The sequence below is a fragment of the Mytilus trossulus genome, chromosome 1, assembly GCF_036588685.1.
Source record: "Mytilus trossulus isolate FHL-02 chromosome 1, PNRI_Mtr1.1.1.hap1, whole genome shotgun sequence".
NCBI lineage: Eukaryota > Metazoa > Mollusca > Bivalvia > Mytilida > Mytilidae > Mytilus > Mytilus trossulus.
This window is the reverse complement of record NC_086373.1, coordinates 61,647,158-61,668,286: the sequence shown is the minus strand read 5'-3', so window position 1 is coordinate 61,668,286 and position 21,129 is coordinate 61,647,158. Positions and strand designations below refer to the sequence as shown.

Sequence of the window (21,129 nt, the reverse complement as noted above, 5' to 3'; positions counted from 1 at the left end):
ACAGTCTAATCTTTATAAAGCCCATCAACAAAGATTGACAAACAACAACCACTGAACAGCAGCTTCCAAAACAAATTTACGAAAAGCAAAATAAGAAGAATTTCAAGAAGAAAAATTGTGCTATTTAGTTTTAATCAACAAAAACATAAGTTACCTATAAATGCGAATATTGAAAAATTGAAAACGAAACTACCCATAAACGATAGACAGGTTTTGGTTTTAAACAATCACTTAATGTTTCACAAATAAAACAATTATGAAACAATTTTGGTTGCAAAATCAGTAGAAAAACATTTTAAGATATCAAAATCCATTGGTCGAAAACTAACGGACACTGCCATGGCAAAATAAGAAAAACTAACGAAAACGACAAAAAAGGCAAAAAAGATAAAAAGTAAAGAACCTCAACAGAAAAAGATAACCAATGACTAATCAACACAAGTTCCATAAAAAATGGAGAGATCTAATTTTATGAATTATGTTTTACAACAAAACCTAAAAAATAAAGAATTGTTTGATTTTTGTCACAATAACATTTTTTTTTAATTCAATTCATAAAGCAGTTGTTTTGATTATAAATGAAGATTACCAACATTGAAAAAAATATTCATCTACATCATACATGCCAAAAGATGTTTTTTTTATATTTTGCGATTGCGCAGGGTAATTTTAGGTTGTGTTTATTTTTGTGTTGCTTGGTTTTAAGTTTGATATGCATTTTGTATCGACAAGAAGTTGTCATTATCATATACATCAATCTTTTTCTGATATTGAAAATAAGATTAACGGTACCATTTTTCTTGCACCAGATGCGCATTTCGACAATACATGTCTCTTCAGTGATGCTCGTTGCCAAAATATTTGTAATCCAAAGCTCCAAAGCTTATATAAAAGATGAAGAGCTATAATCCAAAAGGTCCAAAAAGTATAGCCAAATCCGTGAAAGGAATCAGAGCTTTGCACGAGGGAGATACATTCCTTAATTTATTATAATTTCTATCATTTTGTAACAGCAAATTTAAATAACACAAAAAATCCGTATTTTCATGCCAGTACCGAAGTACTGGCTACTGGGCTGGTGATACCCTCGGGGACTAATAGTCCACCAGCAGAGGCATTGACCCAGTGGTAGTAATAAGATTAACGGTACCGATTTTCTTGCACCAGATGCGCATTTCGACAATACATGTCTCTTCAGTGATGCTCGTTGCCAAAATATTTGAAATCCAAAGCTTATATAAAAGATGAAGAGCTACAATCCAAAAGGTCCAAAAAGTATAGCCAAATCCGTGAAAGGAATCAGAGCTTTGCACGAGGGAGATACATTCCTTAATTTATCATAATTTCTATCATTTTGTAACAGCAAATTTTAATAACACAAAAAATCCGTATTTTCATGCCAGTACCGAAGTACTGGCTACTGGGCTGGTGATACCCTCGGGGACTAATAGTCCACCAGCAGAGGCATCGACCCAGTGGTAGTAATACGATTAACGGTACCAAATTAACATCAAGGAAGTTTAGTAAATCGTAAAGAAAATGTCTGCAAATTGTCTTAATGTAGTTTACATTTAAGATCTAATGTGTTTTCACGTAGTACACAATATTTTACAGTATGTCATGATGGATTCTACGGCAAAGAATGTCTAGAAATATGTTCAGCAACCTGTTTGAATTCACGATGTCATCACGCGACAGGAAAATGCATCGGTGGATGCAAAGATGGATGGCAAACATTCAATTGCTCACAAGGTGTGTGCATTTCATTTTAGAAATATGCTGTTAACTAGTTGTTGATATATTTTGTTATATAGTTAAGAAAAAGGAAGCGTTATTTGAAGTCAAAGGGTAACTAAAGTTACGCTTCAACTTGAATTAATGCAAACTACAATTAGAATATTCTATTAGGGTTGAGACCAATATTCACAGTAACATATTTAATTACGTTTTCAGTTGTACAAGAGACATAATTATATTATACAATTGATTTTCTTTTTTAAAAACTAAGTTGTTTAAATAGAAAAAAAATATAAAGAAATTTTACTGAACCATATGATTCTATTTTCTATTTCTACATGTAATTCTAACCTAAAAATTCGAAACCTATCTAAGTAGATACATGAATTAGTAATCAACTTGTAAATGATAACCTAAATTATACAATATCGGCATTTATAAATATCATGTAAAATATTATGATGTTGATTTGTATACATATTTTCAGAATGTCCCTATGGTCAATTTGGGAGAAACTGTTCTGAGTTTTGTGATGGATGTATAGCAAGAATGTGTAACCATATAAATGGATTGTGTGATAATGCATCCGCCTGTGATTATGGTTATAAATACTCTCCACACTGTAATATAGGTACGTAAAATTCGAAAATTTCGTTTAAATGAAAGTTTAACCTAGTTTTATGTCATTATAAACAAATCAGGAGACAAATATGATTTAAACAACGTTAAACCTCCGATTAGATCATTTGTAAATATATTTGCAAAAGATATACAGATAAAAACTACCTGTTTTTTTAACACTGATAAAAGAAAGTTTCGCTAGACAGAAACAGAAAAATAATCAGAAGTAAGCAATCACTATTGTCAGGAAATAAACATGTAAGCATTTAAAAAAATAGAAATATGACCGCGTCTTTCAACCTTAGTGAAAACCATGGGAGATCAAATTTTGAATGTATGTAAAGCCAAGATCGTGGTTCATTTCTTTTTTCTTTTTTGAAAGTACCTCATGTCAAAAAAGCCCTTTAGTTTACTATCGCAACATTAAAAAGAAATTTCATACCGGTACATAAAATAGCAATTCATGTAAAACGATGTTTTGCTGTCTGTCCTTTCGTATGCACACAATGCTTTAAACAAGATATGCAGCTTAAACTTTCTGTATAACTTTCCCAAAAAATTAACTACATTGTTTTATTTCACAATTCAAAGTGTTCTGTGTCAATCTCGTCCTCTTTTCTTAATTCAAGTATCAATCAACTTTTGCAATTCTCACACCTTACACAACCGACCTCGCAAATATTAGTTTCTCAAATTGTAAATAAAGGCAAAATACCACGAGAATAACAAATACAACATCAAAACCAAATACGTGAATTTGGGATAGACAAATACCGTGTCACGTCTTATCTCAATATCTCAAAATAAGAGAAAACACAAACGACTCAACGTTACAATGCAACACACACAGAAACGAACAATATTATAACAATGGCCATCTTCCTGACTTTGTACAGGGCACTTTTAAAGGGAATAAAAGTGGTGGGTTGAACCTGGTTTTATGGCATGCCAAACCTCGCACTTTAATGGCAAAGTTAAATATAACATTGAAATGACAACATAATATTACAGGACTACAATACAAATAAATAGGAGAACACATTAGACAAAGAAAAACATGATGAATAGATAACAAAAGGCATCAGGTTTAAAATATAAAAGTGTACTGAACAAAACTATCGACTTTGGTTGTTATAAATCAAATGTGTTCACTAAAATACTCAATGAATTTTCTTTGTGCGTTAACATACACATATTATTCATCTGAACGCTTTACTTTTTTTTTTATTTACAACTATTGAGAACAAATCAAAACACTCGGGGGGAATATCTTGAGTGCATTGCTTCTAAGCGTGGCTAATATATATATCCAAATAAATTTGTTTAGACATAGAAGAACACACCTTCAGAAAATCTGCTCGGAACTGAACAATCCTTTCTTTTGATTTGACGCCATCACTTGATATTTATTGTGATAATATGGGTCTTTTTTTTATCCTAGGGTCATGATATATTCACTTACCACACGAAACAGAAATGTGGCCCTGTCATTGCATCAAATAATTAATCCGCCTCGCATGAGTAAAATACTAAATCGGTGTTTGACTCTATATAGTTTTTTGTGAATTTTGTTATTTTCTCCTGTTGGTGAATTCCTTTATGCTATTCTTTCTTTTGGAATACTCATTGTGTTGTTTATTCATCTTTGTAAATCGGTTTGTGTAAGTTTGTCAGGTAGCGAACATATTTCGATAATTCAGAGTTTTCGTTATGTGCTTTGTACATTGTAAATACAAACAACAAAGGAATAATCGGCAAATGTAGTATCCCAATAATTACTTATGCTCTTTTTTTATATTCAGGCTTTTCAAAGATATAAAAATCTTAAAACCCCAAAAAAATAGTAGGATACATGTTCTATTTTATATTTTATATTTGATTTATTTGAAATCTATGCTTTCTTATCTATCAGCCTGTGACGATGGGAATTTTGGTAATGATTGTGCAAATAGATGTTTTTGTCTCACCGAGCCTTGCAACAAAAATGATGGAATATGTCCACCTAGCGGCTGTAGGGAAGGATGGTATGGTGAATCATGCAACAAAGGTAGGAAAATGCAACAAGCACTTAATACAATCACAGGAAGTCATATTTACAATTTGTATTCATAAAAAAAAACTGGCTTGCCTTTTTGACACGAATGAATCGAAAAAGAATTTAGATCAAATTGCAACATCTTCTGCCGAAATAACACCAATATCAGATGACTCTAAAGGAATTGATAGTTTGATCTTAAATATTACGAGATTGTTTGAACCGCCTTTATATATGCATTGCAAAATCAACCGTTGATTTTTAATTGTGATTGGATCGTTATCAATCATAGTGTTCATATGACATTAATGCCCTGATTACTCTGATCTCATAATTGGTGAAAGTTCATCATGTTCATAACAGATTTTACTTGTTTTTTTTCCTTTCAGGAGAAAGTTATATGAAATGAATACACTTTCACTTAGTGTCCATAGAACAAACAAATATAGTTGTAATTTTTGGAACATTTATCTTATCCAACAAGAGTACACATGAAATTGAAAATACATTCAAAATGAAAATAAATATCTATCACATAATTAAAAATAGTCATATAACATGAATCAATTGTGTCTAAAGTGAACTTGGTCACGACTTATAATTATGCTTTAAATAATTGTTTTGTTTGCATATTTAATGAACATTTACATGTATAAATTGGCATTGTCAGTTTATTTATGTTCCTCTGGTATCTTTCACTCCTCTTTTAAAGCTGTCATCGTTCTGCATCTTACAACTAAATGGGTGGTCCAAAAACAATACTTGCTCACTATTTTGGGACTATTGAATTATCCATTACTTTTCTCATCACTTGACGTTCGTCGTCCGTCATCCTTCGTTGTTAACTTTTACAAAAATCTTCTTCTCAGAAACTATTGGGCCAAATTTAACCAAACTTTGCCATAATCATCATTGTGGTATCTACTTTAAAAATATATCCGGCGACCAGGCCAATCAACCAAGATGGCCACCATGGCTAAAAATAGAACTTTGAAACCAAAGCATTAAGAGCAAATCTGACATGACTTAAATTGTTGATCAAGTGAAGATGTATCTGCTCTGACATTTTTCGATGAATCGGACAACCGGTTGTTGGGTTGCTGCTCCTGAATTTGTTAATTTAAAAAAAAAAGTCGTTTTTGTTTATTTTCTTGAATATTATTATAGATAGAGGCAAACTGTTAACAGCAATAATATTTAGCAAAGTAAGATTGACAAGTGAGTCAACATGATCAAAATGGTCAGTTGACCCCTTAAGGAGTTATTGTCATTTATAGACATTTTTTTCCAATTTTTCATAATTTTTTGTAATCTTTTACAAAAATCTTTTCCTCTGAAACTTCAGTTCCAAATTTTACCAAACTTGGTCACAATCATCATTTGGGTATTTTGTTAAAAAAATGTGTGCGGTGATCCAGCCAACCAAACAATATGGCCGCCATTGCTAAAATTAGAACATAGGGGTAAAATATACATTTTGGCTTATTACTCTGAAACCAAAGCATTTGGAACAATTATGACAAGTAGTAAAATTGTTTATCAAGTCAATATTTATCTGCCTTGAAATTTTCAGATGAATTGTACAAACGTTTGTTGGGTTACTGCCCCTAAATTGGTAATTTTAAAGAAATTTTGTCGTCTTTGGTTATATTCTTTAATACTATTATAGATAGAGATAAACTGTTAAAGCCATAATGTTCAGCAAAGTAAATAGGTCAACATGATCAAATGGTCAGTTGACCCCTTAAGGAGTCATTGCCCTTTATAGACATTTTTTACCAATTTTTATAAATTTTTGTGATCTTTAAGAAAAATAATCTCCTCTGAAACACCAGCGTCAAATTTTACCAAACTTGGTCACAGTCAACATTGGGGTATTTAGTTTAAAAAGGTGTGCAGTGATCCAGCCAACCACCAAAGATGGCCGCCATGGCTTAAATTATAATAAAGGGGTAAAATGTAGATATTTGGCTTATAACTCTGAAACTAAAGCATTTTTAACAAATCTTAATATTGGTTTAATTGTTTATCAAGTCAATATCTATATGCCCTGAAATTTTCAGATGAATTGGACAACCGGTTATTGGGTTGCTGCCCCCACATTGGAAACTTTTAAAGAAATTTTGCCTTTTTTGGTTTTTATCTTGAATACTGTTATAGATAGAGATAAACTATGACATCAATAATGTACAGTTAAGTAAGATCTACAAATAAGTCAACCTGACCAAAATAATCAGTTGACCCCTTAAGGAGTAATTGCTCTTTATAGTCATTTTTTAACAATTTTCATTAATTTGGTATTTTTTTGTAAATTTTTACAAAATAATTTCTTCTGTTACTAATGGGCAAAGTTCATTATAGATAGTGACAATTGTAAGTAGCAAGAATATTCAGTAAAGCAAGAACTACAAACACATCACCATTACCAAAACACATTTTTTCATGAATCCATCTGTGTCCTTTGTTTAATATGCACATAGACCAAGGTGAGCGACACAAGCTCTTAAGAGCCTCAAGTTGGTATTCCGGCTACATTTGTACATTTATCATGTGTGTGTGTGAAAATAACATTAACAGTTCCTTTTTCCACAAAGTACCAAAAAAGTACTCTTTTCATTTTTTTAAAAAATTATAATCTACAATTGTAATTAGTTTTTGCATTAAATATGTTTAGCAAAAACAAAATTTAAATGCACCATTATATCCATTTAGATGTGTTATCTTTAAGAATTTTCTCGAAGTGCATATACCTTTTAGAATACCTGGTTGCTTGTGAAATGAATTATCCGTTACCCCCTCCCTTAAGTTCGTTTCACATTGAGCATTGATTGGAATGTGACTGTTTAATACATGGCGAAAAATATAATTTGTATATTAAAGAGGAGAATATTTTAAACAAAGTTGACAATCGAACTTAAGTGACTTTTACGATCTGTGAGCGCAAATTTCTTCGCAATTGAAGGGATAGAGATATAGAGTATTTCGAATTATTTTGTTGAGATGCCTTGATCTCTATTGGATTTACCCTATATGTGTTTTTGTTAAAGATGGAACTCAATCACGACATAAAGAGACGTCTAACGCGGCTGCTATAGGCGGAGCTGTTGCTGCTTTCATAGTTGTCCTTATATTAGTGGCGGCTTTAATCGTTTACAAGTAAGTTTAAATCTCTATTAAATATAAAAAAATCTTTACTCAAAGAAAAATTCAAAACGGATTGCTCAAACAAATCAACATAATGGAAAATAATTGTCATTTTATTGACCTGGTACAGGCATTTCCCTTTGAGAAAATTGGTGGATGAAACCGCTGGTTTTATAGCTATATGTAGCTAAACTTCTCACTTGTATAACAGTCAGAAAAAATCATTATATTGCCAACAGTGTGTGAATAAAATAAACAAACAAACAGTAAGTTATATTTGCAGCCAAATGCAGTAATCTCGTTCACTTTATAATGATCATAACTTTAAATCAACCGAAACCTGTATTACTACAATATTTACACAAGGGCCATAGACAAATAAGTATCTAAATGGATGATAATTCTCTTCTGGTGTATAATATGGTCTACTGTTATTAGGCAACTTGTGGAAACTCATTTAATAAAGAAAACAAGATAAAAGCAGGAGACATATGACCCATTTTAAAATTATTTGTCTGCATTCCTTAGTATAAAATCAGGAATAAAAGCTTTTTTTATATATATTTCTCTAATTCTTTGACAATTTATACCTTTCTGTACTTATTGTATACAAATATTTAATCAAGGTGTGGTTGCCGATCATCTTTGAAAATGATTGGATGAGTTTAAGGGTCATAACTTCAATCAGCTAACTGAATGAATCAGAATATGCTTACAGGTAGGTGTTAATGAAGTTGACAACTTTGTGGAATGTGGAAGGCACTCGAAGGGAATTTTCGTTTAACAAAAAAAATATATATTTACTTTTTAATCATTAGAGAAACAGATTCTTACATGGTAACTCGTGGATTATCGGATTTATCCAATCTTGATAGTTAAATTATCGATGCTCGGACTTTGAAATTAATTTTTTAACCATCTCGATTGGTTAAATCCGATAATTCACTGGTATCAATGTAAGAATCTATATTTATACATGTACATGTATATTATTATAATTTTTTCTTAAAACTCTACAAATACATTTTAAGATTTAACCTATATAATTGTGTCCTTTTAAATCTTACAAAATACCAACAAAGCATGTAAAAAAGGTGCCACGCGTTACGAAAATGAAACAAACATTGAAAAACACAGTAAATGACAAACACGTCAAAATAATGCATAATTTAAATATTTGCAACAAGTCACCAAGAAGATTTAAACAACACGTATTTCAATGAAAACAGTCAGTTTTATCGTCTTCAATTTATATATTAGTCATGTATGTTATGCTAATCGCTATAGTTTTCCATCAGTTTTTACAGTACACAGAACTAGTAGGACGTCTTAAAATAGGCGACACTCGTTAATTTATTTACCATTTTCTATTTTTCACTCCATAAGGTTATGGTAACATGGTAAATCGAAATTCGAACTCGCCTTATACAACACAGTACAACTTTTTTAATTTACGAATGGCGAAGTTATCATTGTTTTTATTAGGAATGTATTACCCTAGAACACATTCTAATCTAAATTTCTTAAATAATAATTGTACCAAGATCTGCTTCTGTTTCGAAGTGTCGTCTTACTTGTGAGACATTGATTAAACCTTTCCAGTTACTATGAATTGTCATAATTTGTGTCATTTTGCTTCACACGGATTTGAACTAACTATTGCAGCTATGGCATGAAAATGATTATATATTATGACCGAAAAATTAAACACTTTCGTTGTGTTTTAAAGACGATGCATCTAATTTTCGATGATGCCTTCTTGCGTCAATTACAGATCATTTCAAATACACTCAACGTACAATATAATAAAATAACAATGTAGTCAAAGCTTTATAGTTTCCCGACTTACCTGATTGCCCTTCAAACCAGTTATTTTTATTGCAGCGCTTTATCGAGGCGTATGTAGAAGGAGGAACTTCCAGACATTCTTTATAATGAACCTTGTTTCTTTGATAAATGTTTTTATTTTCAATATTGACTATGTTACATACCAAACGGTCGGGTAAAATACTCAAAATATGAAATAGGACGTGGTGTGATTACCAATGAGACATTTATTCAACAAAACTCAAATGTAGCGATTTAGATTTATGTGTCGACTTATAATTAATTTTCAATAAATTCTCAAATTTCTATCTTAAAGGTCTTATAGTTCACTGTTATGTCTTACTTTACAGGCGCAGATGTATATCAACACAAGACGGAGTTCGGACAAAATCAAATGATGCGACCACCTACGGTGAGGAAACTATTGTAGTTTTTTTTTTAAGACAGAATAACATAGTTCTGTTTATACTAGTTATAACCTTAAGTGAGACTTAATTAACATGTTGCATACATATAAATCCCTTTGGGTTTAAGTTATATATTTTGTGTTCTAACAAACTTTGCATATACAATTGGCACTACTATCTATGAAAGCCAACACCCGTCCTTATCCAGAATCCAACAAAATCTTAAGACTCCGTATACAATGTTCAATTGTACTCATATTACAATACTAAGTAACAAAATATCTTAGTTTTACAGTAAAAAGAATACTTTTTAATAGAATTGTTTTAACAAAGTAGATTTTGTTTTGAATTTGACTACATATTACATTAATGTATTATGAATTTATTGTAGAAAATAGTAACACTACCAATAACTCTAATCGGTAAGTATATATAAATTTTGTAATGATTTGCCGTTCTTGATTTCAAAAATTATTGTATAAGAGGCAGCATTATAAAGCTTCTACATTAAATTGACAAAACCAGATACAAATTAAACGATTCTTCAGTATATTTTTCAATAGTGTTAATCATTTTTATTCCATTTATAATTCAATTTTGTAAGCATATGAAAAGCATTGATGACTATGAGAAGTTGATATTTATGATACTACAAAAACTAGAACTTGATAGAATGTTTCAATTTCCTGTTAATCCCTTGTTATTCGCCTGTTATAAAAACCAATCCTTCATCTATGTAGTTTGATATGGTAAGGAAACGGTTGGACCAATATTATGAATAGACTTGCATGATTCAAACACACAAGCAAATACAATAGTCTATGAGTAATTATATTTCTTGTCCATATATACTTTGTAGTTTCTATCACGAATTTTCAAGTCTCGTACTGTATAAGTGATATTAACTTACATATTTGCCTATGCCTACTGTACTTCTCTTGAAAACAAAACTTAACGACGAAAGGTATGATATCAGATTCAAAATTGTGAACATTCCATTTCTATTCAGTCACATTCCAGCAGCGGTTGCATATGGAGTATATGTCTCTCAGTGGATACGATATTCACAGGCATGTTTTTCCCATCATGATTAACTTGATACGGTGTTGCTGGTCACAAGAAGGCTATAGAACTTAGACTTCTAAGTAGTGAAGTTAAAATTATTCCTTTGTAAATTTAACGGAAACAATCATGAGACGGTTGACTGGTATGAAATATCTTGTTTATAAATGACGACGAATATGTTTCCAAATGTGACCTTTCGAATTAGACTTATCATCGGTATTGTACTCAAATGAGCAACCCGAAAGGTGCAAACCTATTAAGCAGGATATGTTTACCCTCCAGGAACACATGTGATCACCCCTTATCATAGATATAGGAAGATGTGGTGTGAGTGCCAATGAGACAACTCTCCATCCAAATAACAATTAAAAAATTAAACCATTATAGGTTAAAGTACGGCCTTCAACACGGAGCCTTGGCTCACACCGAACAACAAGCTATAAAGGGCCCCAAAATTACTAGTGTAAAACCATTCAAACGGGAAAACCAACGGTCTAATCTATATAAACAAAATGATCATTTCCAAGAAAGCGTGCGACTTCCAAATTATTTATTAAGTTTGAAAAAAGATCTTTGATCACAAAACTGTAAATGAAGGTATAAAATTAAAAATCAGTTCTTATCAATATTTTGCCTAGTTTTAAATGTCTTACACCATTCAATCACAACATTCCCGATCGCACGTTACACCATAACTACATTCCCCTCACACCATACACCATTCCATTATACTCCTTCTACCATTGCACCATAGGCCATAACCTTTACACCATACTCGTTTTGGGGGACATGTTTTACCATCAAAGGGCTGTAATACCACTGATTAGATACCTTTGAATTTGTTGCGACTGTCATACAAGTGAGTATATTTGTGATTTTACTTTTTTCGATACAGGAATTTCCGAAACTTGATTTTATTTAACTGAAGTTTGCTATTACACCTTTAAAATGAATTTAAATTAATAGTGTTACTCCGTCGTGCAGAATTCAAATTGCTAGATTGGTTTTATTGTTGGTACTTTTTGGTTCAATTTTATCTTTAACGTGTACATTGGGTTTTGGACTTTCAAGTATTTTAGTCTTGAACATCCTTGATGAGACATTTATGTAACGTTCGAAATGCGTATCTAGTGCAGTGATATATGTACCTTTTAGGTTATTAGGAAACTCAATTTGCATACATTAGCTTCCAATCTTAGTGTCTGAACTGTAATATGGTTAATTAAAAATATTGGAACGAAAGGGCACTTATTTTTACTTTCGGGTACAGTACAACTTTCTTTTAAATTAACTTATCGCGATTTGCATATATGAAATATAGCGCCAACAACATATTTAAACGTGTTAGTTAGTTTGAAAACATAGATGCCATTTTTTTAATTGTCAAATCCATGATATGTGTTTTGATTTTTTTAGAAACGAGCCACATTATGATGACCTTATAAGAATGGACCCCGCATCAACATATCAAGATCTGACTTCGCATTCAGAAGCAAATGAATATGAACAAATTGATAACACATATGTCAATCAAAGCTTACAAATATAACAATGTTTAATCAACTGCAATAAGAATTTAAATTTTCTTTGTGACCAATATAAGGTTGAATCAAAATTAATCTGCCTTTAAATAGGACACACGAAGACCGTAAGAAAAAAAACCGCATGATAAGTAAAATACAACATATTGAAATATTCTTAAAAGAGGGCAATAGTGTTAGCAAAATGCCAGAAGACTGGATGTTTTATCACTTCTAAGTGCTATTGTAAAAGATTTTAAAGGTCATAACTCCTGCACAGCTTAACTTTCAACCTGCATTTTGTCAAAAGAAACAATTATGGTTTTACATTTTAAATACAAAGAAAAGAAACTGTGTCTTAGTTTGCTAAAGCGGTGTTTATGTTTTCTTCCGACAAAACAAAATTAATCGAAGTTAAAATAGATGACACTTAAAGAATAACATATTGCATTTTCACAACCTAAATCAGCTGTACTTACGTCTCTCTGTTTAATGATCAAATATGTGTTTATAAATAAGATAATTGCAAATTAAGAAAGATGTCACGAAGGCTTGAATATATCGTGATTTTACCAGGGGTTGAACCTTTATGCCAAATATTTTAGAATATCGGCAAAAAAAATATAGTAATATGTTATTTGATCATGCAATGCATACATTTATAGGTATTTCATTTTTGATTAAAAGACCAATACTTTTTTTAGCCTATGAAATGTTTTTATTTTTCTTGGTGCCAATATTAATGTCATCATTGAAATGGCTGTAAGTTGGTTTAGTATCAAAAATGTTGAAATATTTGTTTACTTAATCCTACAATATTCTATATTCATGGCCATGATACATTTAACTGTTTTCAGTTTGTCTATGTAATGAATGTGAACCATAAGGATGGTTGTCGTTTTTTTTTCTTTATAGCTTTTGTAAATATGTTTCAGTTATTCTAATGACTTGGTGATACTTTAACATGTTTAATAAAGTAAAACAAAAAGAATAAGTACATCTTTTTGGCGTATCTCGGTATTTAAACATCCCGCGAATATGTGATTGTGATAATGTCATATTTTGTATTCAGGTTTGTCAATTTTGCATATGTGTTCCATAAGTCTCTATGCAATTTAATATTCCTTTGTTACATAGATGTCTGTTTTAATAGTTGGAATATAAGGTTATGACATAATGTTGACTCCTGTATCCAATATATACCTTTGATATAATATGTCTGTTTTGTTCACACATTTTTGTCCATATAATGATATATGATGTGATTATCCTATTAGAGATTTAACTAGTTCTAATACTAGGTTTACTCCACTATTTATTACGTAAGGAAATGTCTATATCACGTTAGGAAAACGACAGCTGACTTATATTCATTTGATTTGTTTCAACGTTTGCTTTAACCATTTGAAAAGGGACGTTTTGAAGTTTTCTTTGAGTTCGCCTTTTTTGTTATTTTCTTTATTATTAAATATTTGAAAGAAACCAACAGATGTCAATTTAGGGATTCGAGATACCAGATACAATATAACCCAAATTCATTGAAATCACTCGTAATATTTCGAATGACTCCAGATTACCTTTGTTATACAAATGTACACACATTTAGTTCGCATTGGAAAAGATGAAAAAGAGAAAAGATCTTTTCTAAATCTTTCCTTTTCCAACAAAGGTCTGGATGGCGTTAACCTATGCAATATCCTTCATCATAAATTAGTTCAATCGAAAATACCTCCTTATTTCAAAGACCAGTCTGTACCAATTATTTCTTATACCTATACCAAACCTATTGCAACTAAAACTTTCAATTACAAACGCATTTTGCAGGATCTCGATATTGACGACTTCAAGTCTAAACCTCCTGATTGCACTTGTGCTAGTTCCCAGTTCACATATAATCCTGCTGGCCACGTTATTACCGGTGACCTTAACATTGTTAATAACACTTCTCTACGAAATGTGTTATCGAAAGGTCCGAAATATCGTGAGCCTAAATCCATCAATTGGAAATACAACTTTGAAATTTTGATGGATTCAGCCGAGGATTATGCCAGGCAATGGGCTAAGCGCAAGAAGGAAGACGTAGACACTCTATCCGAATGGATTAAGGCAGTGAGGTCGTTAATACAAATCAGAATTAAGAAACTGAATGGGGCCATCAATGCCCATGCTACGTCAATCTTCAAAGACCCAAATGTTGCTAAACACCTATCCGACCTCCATGATAAATATGTTGTTGTCCCCGCAGACAAAGCCCCAAATAACATCGTTTTTGTCTGTAAAAGTCATTACATTAATTGCTTGATAAACGAATTAGGTATAGACAATTCACTTGGAAACTCAACATATACCCTCACGACACTTACCAAAGAGGAAATCCTGGATAATCATAGGTCTGTTCTTTGTTCCTTTAGTATTTTAACCAAAGATGAAGAACTGGATCTTCTATCACTGTATTGGATACCTAAACTACATAAGTGTCCTTACAAACAACGGTATAGTGCTGGGTCTTCCAAGTGCTCCACGAAACCCCTTTCTAAATTATAAACATCTATTTTATCAGAAATCAAAGACGGGCTTCAAAGTTATTGTGAAACTGCCTATTCTAGAGGTGGCGTGAATCAGATATGGATACTTCAAAATTCCAAAGATCTTTTAGAGTACATACAATCTAACTCCCTTTCATCTTGTAACATTATTAAAACATTTGACTTTTCTACTCTTTACACAAGTATTCCACATTCCAAACTAAAAGACAAATGAAAAGAGTTGGTATTACTTTGCTTCATAAAAAAGAATGGCCAACGTAGATACAAGTATCTTGTGTTAGGGAGGGATAAATCCTACTTTGTAAAGAATCACTCTGATTCAAACAAAAAATTCTCTGAAACCGATATTATCAAGATGCTTGATTTCGTGATTGACAACATAGTTGTTACGTTCGGAGGACGTGTTTTTTCAACAGACTGTCGACATCCCAATGGAAACAAACTGTGCTCCTCTACTTGCTGACTTGTTTCTTTATTATTATGAGGCTGACTTCCTGCAGGAACTTCTTAGGAAGAAAGATAAGAAGTTAGCAATATCCTTTAACTCTACTTTCCGCTATATAGATGACGTTCTTTCACTAAACAATTCAAAATTTGGTGACTATGTGGAACGCATATATCCCATCGAATTGGAGATAAAGGATACTACAGATACAGTTAAGTCGGCTTCATATCTTGACTTGCATCTAGAAATTGACAATGAGGGTCGGTTGAAGACAAAACTTACGACAAAAGAGATGATTTCAGCTTTCCAATTGTGAACTTTCCATTTCTTAATAGCAACATTCCAGCAGCACCTGCATACGGGGTATATATCTCCCAATTGATACGATATTCCCGTGCTTGCATTTCCTATCATGATTTTCTTGATAGAGGGTTACTGCTCACAAGGAAGCTATTAAACCAAGAGTTCCAAATGATGAAGTTGAAATCATCCCTTCGTAAATTTCGCCATCACGAGTTGGTTGACCGTTATGAAATAAAATGATATCGGATATGTTCCTTACGTCGTTACTACAATCCCCTTCCCTTTCATGAATTTGACCTACCGAATTAGACTATTTACCGGATTTGTAATCATATAAGCAACACGACGGGTGCCGCATGTGGACCTGAGATCACCCCTAGTTTTTGTTAGGGTTCGTGCTGTTTATTCGTTAGTTTTCTGTGTTGTGTCATGTGTACTATTGTTTTTCTGTTTGTCTTTTTCATTTTTAGCCATGGCGTTGTCAGTTTGTTTTAGATTTATGAGTTTGACTGTCCCTTTGGTATCTTTCGTCCCTCTTTTAAGACAAACTAATTAATTATCATAATAAGTTTGAATTTTAGCATTTTTTGTCATGGATTAGGACAGTTCCACTGTATATCAACCGGCCTATAAGTTTGCATTCATCTACAATGTATCATTAATGTGCAAAATAAAAACATTGAAGGGCAACCATCATATGTTTTCTCCAAATGGCAACTAGGCTTCCAGACGCCAACTGTGATAAATTCAGCCATTCAGTTAAGCAATATATTCAGTTCACATTCTGTCCAATCCATGACGCTTCTTTTAACAGTATCTGAAAATATACAACACACAGCAGAAAACATATTCTGAAGGTGGGGATAGGGTGGGGTTTTGTGTTCCCTCAGTTCGAATCACGCAATGAACAAATCAGGAAAAGCATGCAACTTTATATCAAATAAAAGCGGGAAAACCGCTTTCGAAATTATGTACTTAAATGAAAGACGCTCAATTCCTTCAAAATTAAAGAAAACTTAACACTAGTTAAGCAGACGATAATCTCAATTTATTAAATTGATTTAATACTTAATGATTAAATCTTATTAACACAAACAAAAACGGGAACATTTATTTTACACGGTAGGTAAAGTGTCCGGCTAGGATCGTGGTTTCTCAAGTGATTTGATCGGGCTTTTTCGAGTGTTACCACTTTTTTTCGAGTGATTATGATAAAAAAAAAAATCCAAACAGACTTCCTTTCTGACAAGACGAGTTAAAGACGCTTGATTTTAACCATATTTATAGATTATCGGTGATCATCTCAACGATATTGATTTTCTCACTTGAGCCGGGACGGCGAAAGCGAGAAAGGCAATCGAGTTGAGATGAACAATGATCATCTTATTATCGCTATTTTTCCTATCACTAAGTTGTCAATTTCATCTCAATTTCGTTAGAAAACGCCACGTGCATGCTTAGTTTCTAGCGATAAATTTCTATCTCAAGCGAGTAGCATGATATGACCATTATCACAAAAAAATATCAAAGGAAAAATGCACAAAATAGCGATAAAATGATATACAAGGTGTTAGTATTTAAGATAAAAAAATATTTTACCAATCCGACAATATTTTTTGTTTAAAAAGTTGAATTTAGCCTTAGAATGCTTTTATTAAAAAAAAACCAGAATAAAGCCAATTGTATACTTATACCAATGCAAATGTCGATAGAATCCTTATATCATTAGATATACAGACACTTTACAAAACTTCTTGTTTTTCCATTGAAAACGACATTTTGAGACTTAATTCATTTCCATGTGTTCGGTTTTTTTCGAGAGCAGTTCGGGCTTTTTCGAGTGCGTCCGTATTTTATCGAGTGATTATACAAATGTCCTTGGCTTAAAATGTTAAATGTCAGTGTATTTACGTTTAACAACAATAAACACTGGTATTAAAGAGATAATAGTAACTGCAATTACGATTATCCCAATATGGCGACGGTAGATATAGGTAAAATCTTTACACTCCTTTCTCTTAAATGTAGCATGCTTTTGTCAATAGTTACTCAGCTGCAAGGTTTATCTATACCATTACATCATATTTGAATCGTAACGGTGCACTGGAATCGTCTAAGCGCTTTGAAAATTGCCGTTGAAAAATTCGGGATGATAATCGTAACTCTATGGTATTTTTCTTCTTTGATAATCGTAATTTTCTTTATCGGATAATAGTAACTGAAACATAATAAATGTGTCTTTCAGCATTTCAATGGTATTTTGTGTGTTAAAAATGCAAATGTTGAACGATGACATAAACGCATATAAAAATAAATGAAGAAACTTACAGGTTAATATCTAGGACAAATGTACCTATATATATGAGAGCCCAGGTGGTCGTGTGGTCTAGCGGGACGGCTGCAGTGCAGGCGATTTGGTGTCACGATATCACAGTAGCATGGGTTCAAATCCGGGCGAGGGAAGAACCAAAAATTTGCGAAAGCAAATTTACAGATCTAACTTTGTTGGGTTGATGTTTAGACGAGTTGTATATATATATTGCGAAGGCAAATTTACAGATCTAACATTGTTGGGTTGATGTTTAGACGAGTTGTATATACATTATGTACACAGCCATGTATCACCATCATTGATGGCGATCCGATGGATACATCTGTTGTAGGGTTGCAGTCACTGACTCAGACGTACTTATGAATATAATTATTTTCTGTGACTGTATCTTACATTAATTTGTAGGATCCTTTACTATAGATAATTTAGCTGATCTGTAACAATAACATCTTCATGCCTTATATATCATGTACTGTAGTACGCCGCTAGATTAAAACTGACGTGGAAAGGTAACACATGCCCACCGAAAGCTCTTTTTTTGAGAGCCCAGGTGGTCGTGTGGTCTAGCGGGACGGCTGCAGTGCAGGCGATTTGGTGTCACGATATCACAGTAGCATGGGTTCGAATCCCGGCGAGGGAAGAACCAAAAATTTGCGAAAGCAAATTTACAGATCTAACTTTGTTGGGTTGATGTTTAGACGAGTTGTATATAATATATACAGTCATGGGACAAAAGTGAGTTCCCAGTAAAAAAAAGTCCTATCATTTCAACTTGTATATCTATTTATAACTGACAACAATATGCATAACCTTTTAGTTTAAACATATTTTTTTTGCAAAAGTAGCAAAAGGGATTGGACACAAGTCATAACAACATTAGAGACGTCCTCTCCCAATATAAATATAAACACAAAGTACATTAGATAATGGAGAAAAAAACAACAACATAGTAGTAATGCATGTAATACATACTTCAAACAAAAATTAGAAATAAAAAGAAAAAAGAAAAAAAAACAATATAATAAGGAATAATAATGAAACAACTAGACAAGTGAAAGGTTGTAAAGTAGAAATTTAGAATGTTAATTGATTGTTTTAAATCTTTGTGTTATTCTGATATAAGATTGTACGGACTCAAAAATGTCTTTGTTTTGCTGAAAAGAAAGGTCACCGTCACCATCAAATAGAAGCTCAATGGATATAGCATAACTTTCTAATTTTGAAAACAGTATTTCTCTGGCTTCGTTGTGAAGAGCGCACTCTAAAAAATAGTGTATACTATCCTCAACAGGGTGGCCACAGCTGCATGTGGGACTGGGTTTAATATTAACACGATGTAAATCTGAATTTAAAGAACTGCACATATTTCACAAACGTGTATGAATGATATTACGTTTGCTATCCCCACAACTAAAATAGGAAGGTGGCTGTATCAATTTGGACTTCATCTTTCTGTAAAAAATATTTATGTTTTGGACGTACGTATGTCGGGGGGAAGGCTATTTCATTCAATAGTAGTGGATGGGAAAAAGGATTTTCTAGTTATGTCTAGTCTATAACCGGGTACTACATAATTATTACTTTTTCGCAAATCGTAGTTAGATACTTGACCAACAAGCGGGGGCATTAAATCACAGAGGTAATCAGGGGCAGTCCCATTATGTAAAGAATAGAACATATTGAGCTTTCTGGATTTTCTTCTGTCCACAAGCAATTGCCAGCCAGTTTCAAAATATATAGCTTCCCTACTAGCAAACACGGGCAACCCAGTTACTAACCTCCCTGCTTCTAACTGATCATGTTCTAAATTGTCGGCTTCTTGTTGAGTACAACCATCCCATAACTCACATGCATATTCCATAACGGGTCTTATAAAAGTTAAATATATACGAGCAAGATAATTTTTATTCAATACATATTTCAATTTTTTAAGAACATTTAATCTCGTGCTTGCACACTTTAAAATATTTTCTATATGGGTATGGAATTTACCATTGGAATCAAAAGTAATCCCTAAGTGTTTATGACAGGAGACAAATCCTACTAATTGGTTTTGAAATTCTATTTCAATATCATCTGGGGAAGTATGGCAGGAGAATATCATAGCCTTTGTCTTATTAGGGTTAAAGTTAATAAGCCAATCTTTAGACGATACTGAAATTTGTTCTAAATCGCTGTTTAAGACAAGTCATCCTCTATAGTGTAAGGGTTATTGCTGGAATAAGAAAGAGATGTATCATCAGCAAACAATCGAGTTAGACTTGTCAAATTATCAGCTATGTCATTTACATAAAATAGAAATAGTAGGGGACCTAATACAGAGCCTTGCGGAACTCCTGCATTAGTATTATCAAAAGGCTTTGTTTTCTATTTGAAATGTAACTTTCAAACCATTTATACAAATTTCCATCAATACCATACGCTTTTAGTTTTATTAAGAGGCCACTATGCCGTACCCTATCAAAAGCTTTCGAGGTATCACATAGTATAAGAGATGTTATACAGCGATCATTAAGTGACATGCATATCCTATAATAAATTTCTATTAGCTGGTGAAACTTTTGATATATACATGTACCTGTTAAAGATACGGAAAATGAAGCAGCTGTCGAGTCAGCTATTGTGGTAAGTAGATATTTTGATTTTTTTCAAAGTTTCAAAGTTGTGTGCGCGTTTAAGTCCGTTTTTGTTTATTTTAGGACGTTTCTTTAAACAGTGTGGATGGTAAAGGATCTAAAATAGTTACAGTTTATTGTTACTATTGTTTATTGTTACTTTTGTTTATTGTTACTTTTGTTTATAGTTACTTTTTTTTTTAGCCTTACCTAAAGTCTTAATACGAAGCACTTGACTGACTGAAAAAAACAAACACAAATATGTATATTGATAAATTACATCAGAAGGCATAACATGTACATCATCACAGTCGGAACTTGTTTAATTACAAAGATTTTTATAGATTTTACAACAAATATTTTGTGCTTCAGAAAAATGCATGACAATTAGGTAAGGCTAATTTTTGTTTTCATTTAATAGAAAATAACTTATTAAATGGCAAGTATGCAAATACAAAAATGTTCCTTGTTAAGTACCTTCAATATTTTTCTCTACAATATCTTCCTTGCATATGTATGCATCATGCTTTTC

The 21,129-nt window shown here is 32.3% G+C and overlaps 2 protein-coding genes across 2 annotated transcripts in view; one reads left to right on the top strand and one right to left on the bottom strand.

Moving 5' to 3' along the window:
* The window catches only part of LOC134684564 (multiple epidermal growth factor-like domains protein 10), a 36,542-nt gene extending 22,916 nt beyond the window's left edge, over positions 1–13,626 (top strand). The window contains exons 6-12 of the mRNA XM_063543892.1: positions 1,615–1,752; positions 2,225–2,368; positions 4,271–4,405; positions 7,441–7,549; positions 9,715–9,776; positions 10,163–10,193; positions 12,253–13,626. Of these exons, the coding sequence (XP_063399962.1) occupies positions 1,615–1,752; positions 2,225–2,368; positions 4,271–4,405; positions 7,441–7,549; positions 9,715–9,776; positions 10,163–10,193; positions 12,253–12,385 (752 nt within the window). The 3' untranslated portion in view covers positions 12,386–13,626. The remainder of the gene's footprint in view (positions 1–1,614; positions 1,753–2,224; positions 2,369–4,270; positions 4,406–7,440; positions 7,550–9,714; positions 9,777–10,162; positions 10,194–12,252) is intronic.
* Positions 13,627–19,486: 5,860 nt separating this feature from the next.
* LOC134684473 (uncharacterized) lies at positions 19,487–19,843 on the bottom strand. Its single transcript, XM_063543797.1, has one exon. The coding sequence runs from the start codon at positions 19,841–19,843 to the stop codon at positions 19,487–19,489; it is 357 nt and encodes a 118-aa protein (XP_063399867.1).
* Between the last annotated feature and the right edge of the window lie 1,286 nt (positions 19,844–21,129).